At 39.8% G+C, this 20,601-nt stretch overlaps 1 protein-coding gene across 7 annotated transcripts in view; it reads right to left on the bottom strand.

The window, feature by feature from the left end:
• Positions 1–16,281, bottom strand: part of DNAH11 (dynein axonemal heavy chain 11) — a 367,742-nt gene extending 351,461 nt beyond the window's left edge. For all 7 annotated transcript variants that reach the window (XR_008717731.1, XR_008717733.1, XM_055589961.1 and 4 more), the window contains exons 1-6: positions 15,586–16,281; positions 14,164–14,307; positions 5,856–6,052; positions 5,445–5,643; positions 4,583–4,682; positions 1,414–1,625 (exon numbers count right to left, since the gene is read on the bottom strand). Coding sequence is in view for 5 of the 7 variants with exons in the window: in XM_055589961.1 (XP_055445936.1) it covers positions 1,414–1,625; positions 4,583–4,682; positions 5,445–5,643; positions 5,856–6,052; positions 14,164–14,307; positions 15,586–15,921 (1,188 nt within the window). In the remaining 2 variants the exon portion in view is untranslated. The remainder of the gene's footprint in view (positions 1–1,413; positions 1,626–4,582; positions 4,683–5,444; positions 5,644–5,855; positions 6,053–14,163; positions 14,308–15,585) is intronic.
• Between the last annotated feature and the right edge of the window lie 4,320 nt (positions 16,282–20,601).

The raw sequence follows: 20,601 nt of genomic DNA, 5'->3' as shown, positions 1-20,601 counted from the left end.
AATGTGAACTTAGGCCCTTCTTTCTGTTCCAGTTTGCCAGTTACAGGTAGAAGTGATGCGACTCTCATAAGGGGCGGTCTTAGCAACACAAAGACTAAGCCACATGCACAGATTCTGATTCTCTGGCATCCATTTTACAAAAACCCCTTAGGGGTTCAGACCCACACCCTGATACAGACCCTGCTGTGGACTGAACTGTGCCGTCCCCTCTGAAACAGTGCCTGTGTTGGAGCCCTAACCACCAATGTGACTACCCAGAGATGGAGTCTTCAGCAGGTAATTCAGGTTAAATGAGGACAGGAGGGTAGACCCCGATCTGATAGGACTGTGGTTTTGTAAGAGGAGGAGGAAGATCTTTCTCTCCACCACATGAGGGCACAGAGAGAAGGCAGCTATCTGCAAGCCAGAAAGAACACTGGCCAGAATACACCAATGCAGGAACCTGGACTGGTCTCCCAGCCTCCAAAACTGTGAGAAAGCAATTTCTGAAAATAAAGCCACCCAACCTGTGGAATTGTTATAGCAACTCAAGCAGGCTTACACACACACACACACAGACACACACACGCACCCTTAGAGAATCACTAGATGATACACCCTTCTAGTATTTTTTAGCTCTGAAATTATTAAATGCTCTCTGATACTATGGACACAAGAGGAATTAAAACTTTCCACTGGATGAGGAAGCAGTCTAATTTTTTAAAGTATTTTATAATGTAAGCAAAGAGTAGAGAAACAATTATAAGCAAGAGATGTTTAAAGATTACCCATGAATCAAAATTTTTTTTAATTCGACTACTATTTTTTGAAGATCATTCTTGCTTCTACCCAGTTCTCTACTTTCCAAAAGTCCTCCCTCAGCCTGCATTTCCATGGAAACCAAAAGGTAAGATACAAAGAAAGTACTACACATGTGCACCTTGTATTAGAAGCTACATCAAATCTCTGAAGAAAAGGAGGGTATTAAACAAAACAGAATCCACTAACAACCTGTCCTGTGATTGTATTTAAGTTATTTCTAGAGCTCCTTTGCCATTTAGGATAGAAAATCACCTGGCCTTTGTTACCATAAAAGTCCTCTCTGAAAAAAGAGGAATAAAGTGATCTCTAACTGGATTTATTCATTCCTCATTGATCTAATAAAACTTGAAAAGTGAAAGCGATAGTTTTGCTCAGTTGTGTCTGACTCTTTGCAACCCCATAGACTATAGCCTGCCAGGCTCCTCTGTCCATGGGATTCTCCAGGCAAGAACACTGGAGTGGGTTGCCATTCCCTTCTCCAGGGGATCTTCCCAAACCCAGGGATCAAATCTGGGTCTCCTGCATTGCAGGCAGAGAGCCACCAGAGAAACCCCAATAAAACCTACCACGTGGCAATAATTCTCATTGACTCTACTTTTTCATGCTACATACCTGGTCAATGAAGAGATTACAAAACTCTTGCAATAAAACTACAACCCGAGCAGGGGTATTATAAAACTTGGAATGACTCCAGATCAGACAGATGGTATGAAATAACGGCGAAATTAATACACCAGTCTGTGGGAATTCTGTCTCCTGCAGACACTGAATGTGTCTCCTCAGGGGTCTCAGGTAAAGTTCCACATCTTGGGCTTCGAGCAGAGCTGAAAGGAAACCACCATTAATGTGAGGCAGTCTCTTCTATCTAAATTCACTTCACAAGTTCAAGACAATGATGCAAAACAACATGGTTATACTTAAATGTTGCCTCTTTTTAGATTATTTATCCTACAATTAACACATGACAGGTTAGGAAAAGCTTCACATATTGTCTGGCTGTAAAAACCCTTCAAAAGAGCCCGGGCATATTCACCCTTACAGCACAAGTAAATTGTGACTGAAGACTCACAAGCTTCATCAGCAGAATGTTAATTCCTCCTAGGTACTTGCTACCAGCACAATTTAATCATTTATTGTTTCATTCTTCTATCCTATGAGAGTAACTTATACAAGGACTGAAAAATTTTCTATTACATTATTATTCAAAATATAACTATTGAAATTTTTAAGCATGAGTGATGAAAATATTCTAGACACAGAGGCAATAGTTACAGGATACTGTGAATACACTAAATGCCACTGAATTGCACTCTTTAAAATTTTATGTTATGTGAATTTTACCTCAAATTTAAAATTGTTAAATATATCATATTGATGTTTGGTAGAAACCAACACAACACTGTAAAGCAATTATCCTTCAATTAAAAATAAATTTTAAAAAATTGTTAAGCATGGTAGGAATAAGGTATATTTTTTAAAGCTATATGAAAAAAATTTAAATAGTTAACTATTATTAATTATTGCTTAATCTAATTCAAATTTTCTCTTAAAACTGGCCCTTTTGATGGCCCTAAATAGATTTCCATCAGACTCCATTTTACTCCTGAGGCTACAAATACTTTTGCTTAACTGAAAGGCATCTCCTATGAAAGTAGGATATGAAGGAAACTAAATTCTTGTTTTCTTGTGTACCCCAAAATACTCCTGTAAGAGATTAAAAACAAAATAACCTGCTACACTTTTTTTTTTTTGGCTGTCGGAATCAGATATCTACCCACCCATAGTACTCTACTTGACAAGTAACTCATATATCTGTCCATCTAATAATAAAGACCTGGGAAGAAAGAGAGGGTCCAGGAACCATTTTTGTCCCAGTTGCACTTATGTTCTGAAATGAGTGTGTTTTCAATATTAATTTCAAAATCAAATAACTGCATCTAATAGGTAAAGTGCCCTTAAAATGTGATAAGCCTATCTGGTGACTTTACAGAGCGTCCAGTAAATCTTTGGAAGGGCCTTCTAACTCTAACTAACAATGGCTTTGGGCCACTTGCTCTACTCAAAGTGTTTTTTCCCCTGAATCTCTAGGCTGTATACTCATAAGGCTCTAAGGATCCCTGGGATTTATTCCTACAGACCTTGTATCCAAAGAAAATGTTAAATCTTACTAACAGAAAACAACACCAGCAGCTTCTATTAATGGAGGGTACACTTACTGTGTGCCTAGTACTTTGTACTTGTTTAGTTGCTAAGTCATGTCAGACTCTCTAATGGCCCCATGGACTGTAGCCCACCCAGGCTCCTCTGTCCATGGGATTTCCCAGGCAGGAATACTGGATTGCCATATCCTTTCCCGGGAGATCTTTCCAACCCAGGAATCGAACCCATGTCCCCTGCATTTCCTGCATTGGCAGGCGGACACTTTACCACTGAGCCACCAGGGAAGCCTGGTACTTTGTACACTATGTATTAAATCTTCAGTCTAGTGGTTCTCAGCCAGGGGAGGTCTTCCCCACTGAGGGTCATCTAGCAATATCTTAAGTTTTTTTGTCATAATGGGCATGGGGGTAGTGGGTAGACTCCAGCAATGCTGCTAAATATGCTGGAATGCTTAGGGCGGTTCCCCACAACAAAGAATTATCCTCCCCAAAGTGTCAGTGGTGACAAGGTTGCAAAACAGTGTTTCAATCTTTGCAACAATTTGCAAACAAAGTTTTAATATGCCAATTTGGCCAATGGAAACCAGAGACTCAGCAAAAAGCTGTACTGAGTGGATCTGGGGCAGAAACTCAGATCTAACTCCCTGTTTGAAAAGAGGCCTTAAGACAACAGTTTATGGAGAAAAGCCTAAAGAGTTAGCATAACTTTCTCAAAGTAAATGTTAAGTATTTTCTAACCTGCCATGTATTACACATTAAAAATTTAAAAATAATTTTCTAATGTCAGAAACAAAATCAGGAGTTCCCTGGTGGTCTGGAGGGTAGGACTCTGTGCTTTTACTGCCAGGGATCCGGGTTCAGTCTCTGGTCTGGGAACTAACATCCCACAAGCTGTGCACATAGCCAAAAACAAAACAAAACAAAACAAAACAAAACCCAGCTATTGGGCCATGCTATCTTACAATTTTATCATTTAAAACTTTAGAATCATGGGTCATATCCATATTTGCTTACACATGCCTAAAGAAACATGAACAGAAATAAAAAAAACTATGGAGGGGGTTACTGGTTGAGACTGAAACTGGGTACTGAAAAGATAAGGAGAATTTGCACTTTTATATTTTAAATTATAAATACCATCTTTTAATTTCTGGCTTTAAACAATGTATTTGTATTATCTGTTGGAAACTCAACAAACAAACCCTCCTCTCCATGTGTTGAATCTTCAATGATGATTTTGCATTCTTAGGAGTTAAATAAATGGTGGAACTTAAGCAAATTCGGAGATTCTATTGGTGAATAACTGGACTAATTGCAGCCCAACTGCTGATTAGAAAATCTCCATGCTGGGCATTCAGTGACTTGCTGATAAATACCAAAAGCCTTTCCCCTCCACACAGGCACCTCTCACTGAAAGTTCACTCTAGATCCTCTTAAGCAAGTACTTAAATGGTTTACTAAGAGCTGAAGAATAAACCGCAGACGATTAAGATGGATTTACCATTAGGAGAGTCAAGTGCAATCATTTCATGAGCATACTAAGGGTAGGAGGAGGCTGAGCAAACAGGCAGGAGTCAGATCAGGAGGGACCACTGATCCAGGCCAAAGAACACAAGTCTTACCATTTTTCACAGCCATGAAAATGTCCTTCAATGTTGGAAAATAGCTGCTTTGCTTATTTTTCAGGATCTTAACCATTTTGAGGACAATAGGAGTCTGAAGCTAAATTGAAATATATATATAACCTAGATTAATGACTAAATAAATGCATTCTGCAAAAAATATTTAAATTATATTCCATTAATGCACAATACAGTATTTAATACTCAAAGATGTACCTGGTTTCAAGTTTAAAATAATTTTTTTTTTAAATAATTTTTAAAATTAACATTTTCTCCTTAAGCTTGTATTTTATTTTACATTTATGGATCTTTATTTGACTTTTTTAAAAACCTAATTTACATTTTATTATATATGTAAGATAATAAATTTTCATATAAAATCTGTTTCAGAAAAATCTCTAAGAGATAGGTGAACAAGTGAATGAATGTCTTAGTTTTTAGAACATTAAATTGAATAAACTTCTAAGGCAAACACTAGCAGAGGAACCAGTTAGTTTTTCCAAAGTTGCATCTTTCCACTAAGCAAAGCCTACTCATTTCCCAAATCAATTATATCAACTAGATTAATTAAATCATAAAAATCTTCAACATTTCCCTTGGGAACTACACTTCCTATGCCACAAAGTGTTTCCAATTACTCACATGCTGTCAAAATATTTTCAAAAAGGCAAGTTCACCTTTAATACCCATTAATTTTAAGAATGCATACTATAGAGAATTTTGCAGTAAGAATTGAGTAAGTCATTCAAAGACAGTGTGTTAAACCTTTAAAGTTATTGGAAATCACTGGTTTGGGGCACCAAATTCAACAAGTGACTTTGCTAATTCAATTGACAAGCAATTTCTAGGGCTCTCTACTTACTTGATCATAAATGCATGATAGGTTCTCTCTTCTCATCGTCCAGAAATCAAGTTCAGTTTGAGGATTTGAGTGAAGACCATTTAGCAAAGGCTGCACTGAATCTTTCTCTATGATTTCTTGGATTTGATGTGACCATTTAATAACCACTGATTCAATTGCATGGAGTACTCTCCTTTCATTTGGCTCCAGTCTGCAAACACTGAAATGATTAATAATATAAAACAAAAATGAATCATTTCATCCGACTAAGGACAGGACTTAGTATTTTAATAAGTTTTTTTCTAAAATATGCTGTCATTACTATAATATTTTAAAAATATTGCTAACATGGGGGTGTTACGGGGGTGTGATATTAAGTAGGTATATCACCTCTCCATTTTGACATCTTGTGTAAACTGTATCATTACGTACTTGGTCTCTGAATATTTCTGATCCAGGTCAATGTTTCCTGCAATAGTGGGAATTGGTAGAAGAGTTCGTCTCAACATTTTGCCCCTAAAAATATGCATTTGACTTTTCATGACTTCTATATGATGTTCCATGTCTTGTGAAATAAAGCATGACCAGGATGTATGGTTGTTCTTATTAGAAATAACTGGCACTAAAATCTAGAGAAAGAAAAACATTTTAAGCAGAAAAATTAATTTACAGACAATGTATTCCTTCAAAGATTTTGTTACACAAGATCAGCAACTAAACCATTCAATTTCAATTTCATAAATGTCCTCCTATGACATCAAATCTACAGATGACAAAGTCAGTGACCCATTTAGACTTAATCAATTAGGCAAATTCTTTCAAAGTGGAAGTACTATACTGCTTGTTCATTCATTTACATATTTATCAAACATTTATGGAGGCTCCCAGTAACTCAGACCCTGTATGAAATAAGCAAAATCATGTCAAGTAAGTAAACTGCTTTCTTAATGCAAATTGAACACATTGGCAGATGTAGTAATGGAAAAAATCTTCTTGAATCACATGCAGGCAAAAGCAAATTCATCTTGTCCAGCTCTGAGGGACATCCCAGTGGATTAAATTTTGATATAAATCATATGAACCTTTTTTGGAACTCCTTCCACCATTAAGGTGGGAATATCAATGAAACTATATGTGTGGGAAACCTCCAAAATTATTTTTTGTGTTCCCAAAGCCCAGCATATGTTAAGTAATTATAGTTTGTTGAGTTAGTGAAGTTAGTCTCTTGCTTCCTCACTTTTCCAATACGTACTAATTGTAAACATTTTTTTCTGACACAATCTGTCTAGACTTTCAGCATTAACCATAAAATTTCCATTAGCTAAAATGCTTAGAAAACAGCCTACTTTTTTAAAGTTGATTTTGAGAACATAATCTTCTAGTTAACTACAAACAAACTGAAAATTCATTTCATTTTCCACTGGGGATAAAACAAATATTTCCAAATTGTAGTATATTTTCCTGCTTTGTACCCACTACTTCTTGAGCTAGGAGATTAGTAAGAAATAGTGTGTCTTTCAGTGGCAACAATCTAAATGCCCATCCACAGATGAATGGATAAAGAAGATGTGTATATACAATGGAATACTACTCAGCCATAAAAAAGAATGAAATAAAGCCATTTGCAACATGAATGGACCTAGAGATTATCATACTAAGTGAATTAAGTCAGAAAGAGAAAGACAAATGCCATATAGTATTACTTATATGTGGAATCCAAAATATAAGGCAAGCCAACTTATGTATGAAACAGAAATAGGCTCCCAGGCAGAGAACAGACTTGTGGTTGCCAAGGGGGAGGAGGGCTGGGGAAGAAGGTACTGGGAGCCAGAGATCAGCAGATGTCAACTATTACATAAAGGATGCATAAGCAATAAAGTCCTACTGTACAGCACAGGGAACTACACTCAATATCCTGAGATAAACCATAATGGGAAAGAATGTATATATCTGAATCTTGCTCTCTCTATATATCCGAATTTGCTCTATAGCAGAAACTAATACAACACTATAAATCAACTATACTTCAATAAAAACAAAAAAAATACTAGTGTGTCGAGCTCTGTCGGTCAGAACTGCCATGAGAGGCACATTTTCCTGTCATGTGGAAAACACAGGAAAAACACCCATCTCTGACTGCGAGGGGTATTAGGGAAGACTCGCCAGGAAAGTTGATACTTGGTTTAAATCTTAAAGATGAACGAGTAGGGCTGAACACGGATGCAAAATCACTGAAGGCTAAAGGAGTACATTGCTTCTGAGAAAGTTCCAGTCTGGCCTGCCTGAAACTGGAGCCAGCACCCCTAAGGAGAGGAGCTTTGAGGAAAGTGGGGGCGGTGCATGAAGAGCTTTGGAAACAAGACTGAAGACTTAGGCTTGCTGGGCTGCCCATGCACCGACCCACTGAACAACTGCTTTCTAGATTAAATTCCCAGTATCAACAGCTTTTTCTAAAAGTCAGGGATAGGGATAATTCTGGTTCTTCAACATTTCCAGTTTACTGTATACTGTTTCAAACTTTCGCTCTATTTACTGTTCTGTGACAAGACCAACTTCTTTTAAAATTAAATATTTGTGTCATAAGCTATAGATAAAACTGTTACGCAATTCTGAGCCACATGCTTTGTAGAGCAGTTAAGCAGAGGGCTCGAGTATCTCCATGAACATCATTTCAAACAAGTTGACCTGGGATGTGCTCTGTAGTGAAAATAAACCTCGTTAGCAACAAGCATATACAAAGGAATTCAATTAATCTGGGGTTTTGTTTTTAGCTGGAAGTTTTTTATCTAGGTTTTATGCTTTATAAGAAAAATCCCCAAACTTTCTCTGAACCAAAATAATTTGGACATGTTTACTAGCGGATATACAATTACATGTAAAAAAGTCTCTGCTGGCATTCTCAATGGCAACCCACTCCAGTATTCTTGCCTGGCAAATCCCATGGACGGAAGATCCTGGTAGGCTGCAGTCCACGGGGTAGTGAAGAGTCGGACATGACTGAGCAACTTCACTTTCACTTTTCTCTTTCATGTACTGGAGAAGGAAATGGCAACCCACTCCAGTGTTCTTGCCTGGAGAATCCCAGGGACAGCGGAGCCTGGTGGGCTGCCGTCTATGGGGTCGCACAGAGTCGGACACGACTGAAGCGACTTAGCAGCAGCAGCATTCTCTTTACTCACTTTATCCTTTTTTGAAACTTGGCATCTTCCTTTTAACAATAGTTCTTAAATCAGCAGAGACTATTACTTGGTCAACAATTTCAAAATACAGGAGCCTAGGCCTCTGCTAGACTTCTTAAATTGAAATATATAGGAATGTGGTCCAGATACTGATTGCAAGAACCAAATCATACTTTTCATTCTGGCTTAAGAAACATTTACAGTTATTGTTTCTTTCAAGATCTGGGTCAACATAATACTTAAAGAAATAACTGCATGACATTTTTAATACTTTTGCTAAATTATATAATATAGTTAAAATAATAGCATATAGGGACACATGATAATATTGAACAGTAGATCAGGAGTAAAATTTTGCACACGTTAGATCTGAGATGTCTATTACACAGCAAGTGTCAAGTCCAGAAGGGCAGTGGAAGTCCAAGCTTCAGGAGAGAGATCAGGGCTGGGAAGAGAAGTCTGGGAGAGCCTAGCATATCAACATAAATTACTGTTTATCAGTGTATTATCTGTGTCAAACTTCAAAGACTATACAACATTAAATATAAATGAGAGTATATTAGGTCATGAAATGAGAAAAAAATAAATATGAAGTCATAAATGACTTTTTCTCATCTTCTGTTCCAACACCTGGCCCATCCCTTTATTTTACTCCAGTATAAGAACCACAACACTGGAAAATTCCCTCCAACACTTTTCAATCCAATCACTACTTCAGTAACTTAGTCCCTCTTTGGTCCTTGACTGAGTCACCAATTCACCAATCCTGCATTTAATGTTTTTCTTATTGTGTACCAGAAAGTACCCAGAAAGATACTAGTTAATTAGTTTAGAATGCAAGTCACAAATGGCCCATTTGATTTCAAACTTTTAAATGAAATCTGTCCTAATAAAAACCTTCAGAGAACACTCATAACCACCATCATCTTTCAACAAATACATGGATGCGGGTTTGACAACTGGTCTTGGTGGCAACACCTGGATGACAAAGTTGCAGGGTGTTAGTTTTCTATTCAGCCTTTCCAGCTTTATTCCTCACCACCCTCCAGCTCTTCTTCCCCAATCTAACTGTAGTAATGTACTTTGTTTTTAAAAATGCAATCTCCATTTCCTCACCTTTGGGCCTTTGCACTGCTTCTTACTTCCTCCCTTCTCCATACCTAGTTACTGCTCCTTGTCCTTCAACAAACAATTTATCAAATAATTTACAATGATTTACCTTCAATAAATAATTTACCATACAACCGTGGATGCTTTTGAGAGTAAAAACAAACAATAAGAATTAGCAGATGTCATCCGATCTGTAACAGAGGAGACTGGAACCAACTCAGGCAAATCAAGACCTGTAACCTATTGAGACTTCCTACCTTCCCACCTTCCCTGACAACTCTGTAAGATGTCGCAGCATCCTGCTGAAACCACAATGCCCACCACACTGTATCCCTGTTCATTCAGCTGTCTGCCTCCCTAGTTAGACTGCATGCTTTCTGAGGGCAGAAATGTCATCACTAACTGCCAGGTATGTCCTGTCAGTGGTACCAAGTAGGTATTAAAAAAGTATTGACTAAAGGAACAAATGACAACTGTGGGCTTGTTAGCATACAAATTCCAAGTGAAAAGCCCAAAGGGACACTTGGGAATTTGTATGGTAATAGGCCCATGGTTGTCATAAATGTCAAAAAAATTCAAATGGAGGTATCCTGTTTATTTAACTTATATGCAGAATACATCATGAGAAACGCTGGACTGGAAGAAACACAAGCTGGAATCAAGATTGCCGGGAGAAATATCAATAACCTCACATATGCAGATGACACCACCCTTATGGCAGAAAGTGAAGAGGAAATAAAAAGCCTCTTGATGAAAGTGAAAGAGGAGAGTGAAAAAGTTGGCTTAAAGCTCAACATTCAGAAAACAAAGATCCAGTCCCATCACTTCATGGGAAATAGATGGGGAAACAGTGGAAACAGTGTCAGACTTTATTTTTCTGGGCTCCAAAATCACTGCAGATGGTGACTACAGCCATGAAATTAAAAGACGCTTACTCCTTGGAAGGAAAGTTATGACCAACCTGGATAGCATATTCAAAAGCAGAGACATTACTTTGCCAACAAAGGTCCATCTAGTCAATGCTATGGTTTTTCCAGTGGTCATGTATGGATGTGAGAGTTGGACTGTGAAGAAGGCTGAGTGCCGAAGAATTGATGCTTTTGAACTGAGGTGTTGGAGAAGACTCTTGAGAGTCCCTTGGACTGCAAGGAGATCCAACCAGTCCATTCTGAAGGAGATCAGCCCTGGGATTTCTTTGGAAGGAATGATGCTCAAGCTGAAACTCCAGTACTTTGGTCACCTCATGCGAAGAGTTGACTCATTGGAAAAGACTCTGATGCTGGGAGGGATTGGGGGCAAGAGGAGAAGGGGACGACAGAGGATGAGATGGCTGGATGGCATCACTGACTCGATGGATGTGAACTCAGGAGTTGGTGATGGACAGGGAGGCCTGGCGTGCTGCGATTCATGGGGTCGCAAAGAGTCGGACACAACTGAGTGACCTATCTGATCTGATCAGAGGTCATACACCAAATGCTTTTCCTCTATAAAAATACCTTGAAGCTCCACTGTTTGGTCTCTTAGAAGAGGATATCTTTAGCCCTTATTTAACTTTCATTCATTTAGCAAGTACTCACTTAACTGTTACTATGTGTCAAGCAGAATCTTGGGGGTTTGGGACTCATCCCTGGTGGCTCAACTGGTAAAGAACCTGCCTGCCAATACAGAAGACACAAGAGTCGTGGGTTTAGTTCCTGGGTTGGGAAGATCCCCTAGAGAAAGAAATGGCAACCCACTCCAGTATTCTTGCCTGGAGAATAGGAGCCTGGCAGGCTATGGCCCATGGGCTTGCAGAGAGTCGGATATGCCTGAGTACGCAAGCACACAGTGAGGAAAGATTAAGAGCTGCGACGAGCATAAGACAAGTAAGGCACTCACAATGGAACAAAACATAAGAGGCCACAAAAGAACCCCACAAACAGCAACAACTTGATTTGTTGTTTAGTCACTAACTTGTGTCCGAATCTGCAACCTCACGGACTAGAGCCTGCCAGGCTCCTCTTTTTCATGGGGTTTTCCAGGCAAGAATACTGGAGAGGGTTGCCATTTCCTTCTCCAGGGGATCTTCCCAACCCAACATGACTTGGCACGGCACTGTTAGTGATCCTATTTTTCAAGTTATTTACTTGCATTAATTTTTATTTTTTAAAATATTGCCTTAGGGAATTCCCTGGTACTCAGTGGTTAAGACTCCATGCTTTCACTGCTAGCACCTGAGTTCAATCCCTGCTCAGGGAACTAAGATCTTAAAAGTCTTGTGGTGCAGCTAAAGAAAAAAAACAAAACACAAAAAAACTGCCTTAAACTATTATTCATCTTGATTAATGAGTTGCTTTTGTTTCTCCTCACCTCCCTGGAAGTTCTCCTCTTGAGCTAGGGGCCTCACTTGCCTGACCCTAGGTCCAGGCCCTTCAAAGATCCCTGTTTAGCTGGAGGGCGGCTTCACAGACAAGAGATATTTGAGCAAAAAGACTTAAGACAAGAATGGGTTGGCTGAGTGGATTCTGGGGAAGATGAAGAAACAGCAAGAGCAAAGGCCCCAGGGCAACAGTGTGCCTGAAATAATTAAGGAACCACCCCGAGGCGGCCAGGAGTTAGCAATTGAAATGAGTTGAGAGGTCACAGGGAGGTCAGACCACAGAGAATTTGGGCTCTGGCCAGGCCTTAGGGCCCCTTTATTCCGAATTTAAGTCTTGTCCACAAAGAAACCCAAGGGACAAGTGTGATGTCCTCACTTTTTTCGTCCCAATGCTCATATCCTCAAGCATATTTAAATAAATTAGAATCTTCCCAAACCAGCTACACCCATGAGGTTCTGAATGTTTTATGTCTTCTATAGATATACTCACGGACAGTTTACTCTTTCACTTGAACTTCTCAGAGGGCTATGCAGAGAAAGGTTGGAGAAACTGGAAAGGGTTTTATATCTTTTGTCACAGATGGTAGAGAAAGCATTCCAATAAGGAGTGCAGCTTTGCACTTCTAAGTCCAGTTGATGGCAGCCTGGATTCCCATGACCAAAGGTTATTTACACTCCATGTGAAACCCTTTCATCAGATTCAGTTCAGTAAAAATCTCCTGAACACCTGTGACATAACAAAAACTGTCTCAAGTGCTTAAGATAGAAAACTCTCTTCCTAGTGTCTTCTGGAAATCAACTAACACTATAGAAACTCAATAGATGGAAACCATGGTAGAACTAAAGTTAGGGGAGAGAAGCCCTAGCTAATCCAGAGACGGAAAGAAAATACTTTTCAAGAAGAAAGCAGAAGAGCCTCAGGAAGTAGAAGAGGTGTGAAAGACAGAGGCTGACAAATCTTCAGTAATAAATACGTACGTTGGCAATTATTCCTACATTAAATATCGGTCTTGGCAAGACTGTTTTGACTACTGAGACCTAGTTTAGTGATACTAACCCAGTTTCCCCCCAATTTGGTGTGCATTAGAATCACCTGGACTTCCCCGGTAGCTCAGATGGTAAAGAATCCGCCAGAATCCGCTGGCAATGCCAGAAACATGGGTTGGATTTCTCAGTCGGGAAAATCCCCTGGAGAAGGGAATGACAACCTACTCCAATATTCTTGCCTGGAGAATTCCATGGACAAAGGAGCCTTTTACAGTCCATGGGGGCTCGAAAAGAGTCAAACACGACTGAGTGACTAACACAACCCCACACAGATACAGAATCACCTGAGAATCTTTTACCACTACTGCAGCCTGGCTCCCACCCCAAGACATTCTTATTTAATTGGTATTATGTGTCACCTGGGCAGAGTTACATTAGCTCCCCAGGTGATGCTAATCCAGCAAACTTTGAAAACCACTGCTCTGGTTCTTCCAAATTCAGTCATTTTGTATCTTATTCCTCAAAGCTGGTTTGTGAACAAACAGCATCAGCTCCACTACAGACCTACTGCATCAGTTTGCCTTTACCAAAATCCCTGAGTGGTTCTTAGGGACATTAGAGTGCCAGTAACATGGGTTTGGAGAGTAGTTCTCTGATTGAAGGGGAGAGAAAAGGAATTTTAAGGCACTCATTCCTAATACTTTGTTTCTGTTATCTTTTTCCATTATCTTACACGAGTGCACTTAGAAACAAACAGGAATCTTAAAAACTGAAAACACACTTTTTCAAAGTGTATATCTATCTTGACTCTGAACAGGAAGTTTAATACTTTAGCTAAGTGCAGAAGCCTATTCCAGATGCTTTTTAATTTCCTTTCATTATTTAGAAAGAAAAAGGTAAAGGATGAGCCTACAAATTACCACCTGTTGAATGTCAGCATCAGTATCAGCTCATTTCAGGAACAGTCTAAATGCTATCATTTTCCATCCACCTGGCTAATGAGATGACCAGCTGCTACCTTCTTTTTAATAGCCAGTTATCCTGAATTAATTTCAAGTGTCATGAAGATGAATTAAATATTAAAATATTAAGACTAGACCAGTACCTCGTCTAGGAAAGCAGTTACGTGTCCAAGAGATGAGGCAGGTAACTCTCCAAATAAAACTATCTGAGAGAAGTCATTTACTCCAATGTTTTCAGTAGTCTTCTTGGCAATATAAACAAGTTTATGTTTTACATCTCTTGGAATCTGAAACAAGAGCAAATAATTATTTTAAGTCTACAGTGTAGCTTCCATGTTAACAAGCAAGATGTACTACATCTAACTTGTAACTGGATTGCAAGCATGAGAAAGAAATCTGGCATCCTGCCTACCTTTATAAACAAGATTGTTCCACTGCTCTGTAATGTGTATACAGTTTTCTTTGTTCTTTTATAAAGCTAATTTCACAGTATTATTGGTGTGGAATATCACCTTTCAGAAGATCATTATATACCATAAAGTCTCAAAATTAACAACAAATACAGGGAGAAATTAGAAATGTTTCCATCTGAGCAAAGGTTATTCTTTTGTATAACCTTTTCCTGTTACAAATAAGCCCAACTGAGATAAAGACCAAGAGGTTACATTTGATTACTATCCTCAAAGCAAAAAAACAGACGTGTTTAATCAAGATATTCTAGCATTTTCATGACTACCAAGTCATTTCTTCAGATATCATGACTATTTAACCTAATACTACAGCGTTCTCTTTGCCTACTCTGACACTTTTTAAAACTAAACTAGGAGAGTAGCAAAACAAAATTCGGAACTCGTAAAACTCTAAGGTAAAACTCCAGTTATTTTTTCTTCTCTGGGGTTCCATTATAATCGACCACATCTAGCGATGATGGTACCACTTTACAACGTAACAGCAAAGCATCTCAAGACTATAAATCTTGCTCCAAAGTCTAGAAGTACAAATGCTGTATTCGTAGAAGTACAAATACTGAACTCGTTAACGTTCAAGTGAACTAGAAGTCAAATTGAAAAAGGGAAAAGAAGCACTGTCCTGAGCGCAGACTGCCGGCAATCCTTTTTTTTTTTTTTTTTTTTTAAGACTAAGTATCAATATTATTCCCTGGGATGAAGTGTGGTTGACAGGCAGCCTGAGCCATGACAAGCTTTTTGGGCTCTGCCAAACACCACATGTGGCTCCAGAGTGATCCAAGAACGATTTAAAGTAAAGTTATCTGGCAGAGAGAATTCACCTTGCGCCTAACAACCAGGCAGCTAAAAAACTCGCGGTTTTTGCAGGCTCAAAGGCTGACCTTCTAGAAAACTAACCAACAGCCGCTCAACAGCAGAGTGGACGCACCTGGGGGATTCTGTGGACTCCGGGGGCAGGCACTTCATAGAAGTTATTTATTTATTTTAAAGAGCCCTAATACATGTCCCGAAGGAACCCAAGAAGGCGCGACTGGCCAGTCCCGTCCGGGTGTCCGTCAGGCTGGACGCGAGGTGTGGCCGGATCCCCTCACCACTTACCTGTTGGGACGCCTCGAGCTGCCCCTCAGTGGTGACGCTGAACAAAAGGCAGCAGGCTGGGCTGGGGCTCTCCAGAAACTCCCCCAGAACCTGCCGGTTGTCTTCACTCTCCAAATGCTGGCTCCATTTCTCTTCCGGGAGGCCCAGTAACTGCTCCAGGCGGCAGCCGACGAAGCGCACCCGCGCGTCCTGGGCAAAACTCCGCACTCTCCTGGCCGCCGCCACCTCCTCGTCTTCGTCTTCTTCCTCCAATTCCACCAGGCCCGCCGCCTCTGGGCCGGCGCCCGGGGCGAGGCGAAGAATCGGAGCTTCTCCGGCTGCCACCTGGGCTGCCATCCAGTATGTCGAGTAGGCGCGGGACCGGCCGGCTCCTCGTGCGCGTCCCTCCCCAGCCCCGGGTAGGCTGGGCCACCTCCACACGCGCGCCCCGGGAGGCGCCCACCTCCTCCAGCGATCACTGCGAGCGCGGCCGCTTGTCCCACACCTGCTCCCACTTGGCCTCCCGTGTCTGCTCTCGGAGCTACAGCGCAGCGGGACGGAGTTCCGGAGGGTCTTTAGCAGCGCGTCCCGTTTCCAGGGGAACGGCGTCCCCGCCCCGGCCAGCTGAGGGCGGAGTGAGCACCAAGCAAAGCCGCTTTCCGCAGGGGAGTGGCTTGCCCTCCACCGGTGTGAGCCACTCGGTGGCCTCTCCGCTGCCTTCTGGCTCGCTGGCATACAGGACATCTCCGTGGGGGCTCCCAGGGAGGGAGTCCAGTATTGATTAATTGCTGTGTTTTGAGCAATGCTGCCGTGTGCTGAACACCATGCTAAGTCCATCCTCTTGATTATATTAATACCTGGAAAGGCAGGGCTTCAATTGGTCAGCTTATCTAATGAGCAAAGAAATAAGTCACAAAGTGACTAAGCAACAAGGAGATGATGGATTCATGTCTCGCGCCCAGGGCTTTAAATTCACCTTGCCCTCAGTGGTTAGGTGATTCCAGAAAAGAACCAACACTGCAATTCAGCTTTCTTAGTTGTGGGAATCCCAAGATCTAGGTATTCAAAATCCTGACTCCAAACTTCACCTGCCACTTACAGGGATGTTAATACACACAGTGAAAGAATGAATGACGCTCTTTGGAAATGCCAAAGTGCTCTGAAATATATAATTATTATTCAATCCAAGAGTAAAAGGTCACAGGAGAAAAGTTCCAGATTAGTAGCAGTCTCCCTGATGTTGAAATGGGATTTCAGTACAGTTTGTTAATGACATTTGTTAAGACTGAAGGAGCCAGAATTTTGAGAGGCAGTCCTCGAGTTAAACCTTTTTTAGTCCATTTGTTAATTGTTCATTTCAAAATACAAACTTCAAACTTTGTGTTTCCCAAGGAAATATGAGTGAGTGTTGCTCTTAATAATCCATTGTAGTAACTGATTATTGATAAATAGGTTGTTTCCAGCAAGACTTGGTGCCTCAACGGTTTTTTTTTTTTTTTTCTTCTTCAGGATATCTGCTGTGTCTGATAACCACTGTAGGTTTTTCTAGTTGTATCATCAGAATATTGAATGCACACAGGCTCCTGGAAAGTCTTTATAATGACTTCAAACTTCACGGCTGCTTTGTACTGGCCAGGGCAATCCTTAGGGTACCCAGTAGCTATTAAGAAAGCCTAAAATTACTGAAAATATTGTATGATGCTTCTTAGTCTTTCCTCTCATCCCTATGTTCTTCTACCTTTGCATCCTCTACCACAGGAATTCTGTAAATAAAACAGAAACAGGAATTCTGTAAATAAAAGAGTTGAATTAAATTCAAGTGGAAAACCACTTTAAAATTCAGTAGAAAATTTGAACTCATAATGCTATTTAACTACACTTTTCAAAAAGGTACACGTGTAACTTACAGAATGAAAACACATCAAAGATGTCTTAACTTATTAATGAGGAAATTGAAAAAATGGTGAAGTTGGTTCCAGGAGAATCAAAGAAAAAAAGATTCACAGGCAGCAGAGACTGTTGAAATAAGGTTGTTAGATTAGATACAGTACTCCTTACTGTCCTACAGAGCAATATAATCATGACTTTTATCTTAGGCTTTTAACAAAATAATTTGTATATTTCAAAAATAATTTACATCTGTAATGAAAAAAATCTGTGGTTAACTGCGATTAACAGAAAGCCCAAGTAATAGTGGCAAACAATAAAAATATTTATAACCTCACCCAAGAAGTCTAGCTGTAGAAAAGCCATGGGTTGGTTAACAAAATGACTGGGATGAAACTGTTGTCTCTCTTTTCTGTGGTCTCCAGTTATTCTCCTGTCACGAATGCTAAGTGGTAGTGATGGTTTCTAGCATTCCTTGTAGGTGACGATGCAAGAAAACAGAGCATCTTCATTTTTGAGTAAAGAAAACTTTCTGAAGCCGTTCAGAAGATGTTCTCTTTCATCTGATTTGCCAGTATTTCATCATGTCTGTATCTAAACTTTGTGTTTGTCCCATCAAGATCCATCTCCAGCCTCCTCTTAAGGATATGTCCACTAGGAGGAGCCTGAGCAAAATCTGGATTCTGCTAGTGAAGAAAGAGAGAAAAAAAAAGTCCATTTGGTAGTCAACCAAGACAGGAATGGATGTGCTTTTTTCCTCAGATGCCCCTATATACGTATAAATTATTGGAAGTATCACTTTACACTAACACAATTCCCCAAGAATTATGAAGACTTTACTTTTTTTTGCCCCCTAACTGTGGCTAAACATTAAAAGAACTTTATTCTAGGAGAAGCCCATGACTTAAGGCAACTTGAGATTTTGGAAGGGGATAAAGGAAAACAGGGTAAAAATTGAGAAAACTATGTGACTTGAGGAATTTTACTGTCTGGATTTTCAGAGATATCAAGACAGAAACAGGTGAGTAAAGGACAAATATAATGGGGAGCCGCTGTTGAGGCCGTCGGATATGTGCCATGTTCAAGGGTGGGGGCAGAGAAGAGACATGCAAATCACAGACAGGAATATCAACTCATAAGATCAAGGCCATTCAAAACAGATTAAAAAAAAAACACCAGTTAAGTTACAGTTTCTTACCATTGTTCCTTTTGATTGAAAAGAGGGGCAGGGTAGGGAGGGAGGTGGAAGGGATGTTCAAGTGGGAGGGGGCATGGGTTAACCTATGGCTGATACATGTTGATGTTTCGTAGAAACCAACACAATACTGTAAAGCAATTATTCTTCAATTAAAAATAAAACAAACAAACAAAAAGCCTAAAGCATCTTTGCAAAGTCCAAGCATGAATTTAGGAGTTCAACAGGGAAATGTAGTAGAAAACCAGAGGATATGCAGGAAAGAATAATTCTGTAACATCTAAAATTCTGAGGTGTACAAGAAATGACTGACAGAAGTAAGCACGCGAACAACGAGAACCACAGAGCGCTCTTGAGAGGAAATCCTCGCCAGACTGAAGTGTGATCTCTTCCGGTACCTGCATAAGGTACTCTACCTTGCCTTATGGTTATTTGTGCAGTTTTCTTAGTTTTCCTTATTAGCAACTAGGCCCTTTGAAGGTAGGTGCTATCAGGGACTGTGACATTTATCTGTTTTACCCCCTGTAGCGTCTAGCATAGAACCTCCAGCAATTCCACTGTTCAAATATTTGTTGAATTGAAATAAGCACTTCAAAATAAAATGCCAGCAAGGGAAGGACTTCTGTAACCCAAACAATTTCAGTAAGGTAAAAGGTGAGAGCCTCTGATGGGAGAAGGGAAAAATGAATTTGTAAAAAAAGAGATTCATTGATTCATTTAATTAAAGGAACAAGAAAGAAGTTTTCTGGAAGCCCTAGTTCCCTAGAAGGAAGAGGATATAGAGATTAAATAAATTCAACAAAAGAATATGAGAGTTAAGTTGGAGGGAGTATAAGCACAATTATTTCTAAATAATTCCTATATCATATCAAACACATTATTATTTCTATTCCTGTTTGTTAAACCTTTCTTTGAAATCAGAAATGAAGAGAAAGCTCAAAGAAAGTGCTCAGAGTTGGGCATAAGTGGGGATTAAATGAGAGTTGGTGATCCCTCCCTTTTGGAGGGAGCACACACACAGCCTTACATTTGTCTAGTGCTCCACAGTTTACAAAGCCCTTTTATGGGCGATATTTAGTGGAGAGAGATTTGAGGACAACAGTGGGTTTATATCAGGTAAATCCCCCTCTTAACTTTTCTATTTACATTGTGGATGTACCCATTGTAACGCTGCTAAAGCTTTCTTCCTAAACCAGTAAGTGCTGTTTGCAGTCTCACTTTTCTCCCCAAATATGTGTCTGTAGTCCTAATATGCTAGAAGTGAGTTGTTCCAGGACGTAGAATATCACATATAACTGGTAATTATCCCCAAATTTCCAAAGATTAACACACCCTAATTTTATGTCCCAATTCTATCAGCACCAAGAAGCCCCTACCGCTTTCCCAGCAGTTCCAGCCCCTTACAAAGAGGGCACTCTGTGGTTGCTTGGGCTGGGAAAGGTTAGAATTAATAAAACATCCTTCGAATGCACACCAACAGTTCTTTACTTGTGGCCATCCAAACCCTTAGCTTCTCATGTAAACAGAGGATACAAATCATCTCCTGGGAACCTCAATAGTTTGGTCCTAAAAGGTCAACAAAACTACAATTGGCAAAATCAAGGTGTTAGGGAAAAGAGGGGATTGATGGAAGCAGAAAGGAAATAAAACAAATCTTAAAGCGGAGTTCATACATTATGTGATGCACCTTTTTCCACATTTTAACATCTATGTATTGGAGTCCATCTTACATTTGTGTCTACCAAAAGCTGTATCAGTTGTTGTTACTATTGCCCATACATCTGCAACAAGACTTGCACAATGGAATACTGTCAGCACAGAAGAAATTCCTGGAGATAACAGGAAACCATTCTTTGAAGAAATGCTATGTCCTTAATACTCTTCATGCCACAGTAGAAACCTTCCTGTCCAGTGTTCATATTCAGTTAGGACACCAGTATAGCCACACTGGTTAT

Source organism: Bubalus kerabau, chromosome 8, assembly GCF_029407905.1.
Source record: "Bubalus kerabau isolate K-KA32 ecotype Philippines breed swamp buffalo chromosome 8, PCC_UOA_SB_1v2, whole genome shotgun sequence".
Lineage (NCBI taxonomy): Eukaryota > Metazoa > Chordata > Mammalia > Artiodactyla > Bovidae > Bubalus > Bubalus kerabau.
The sequence above is the reverse complement of the archived record's forward strand: the minus strand, read 5'-3'. Positions and strand labels throughout refer to the sequence as shown.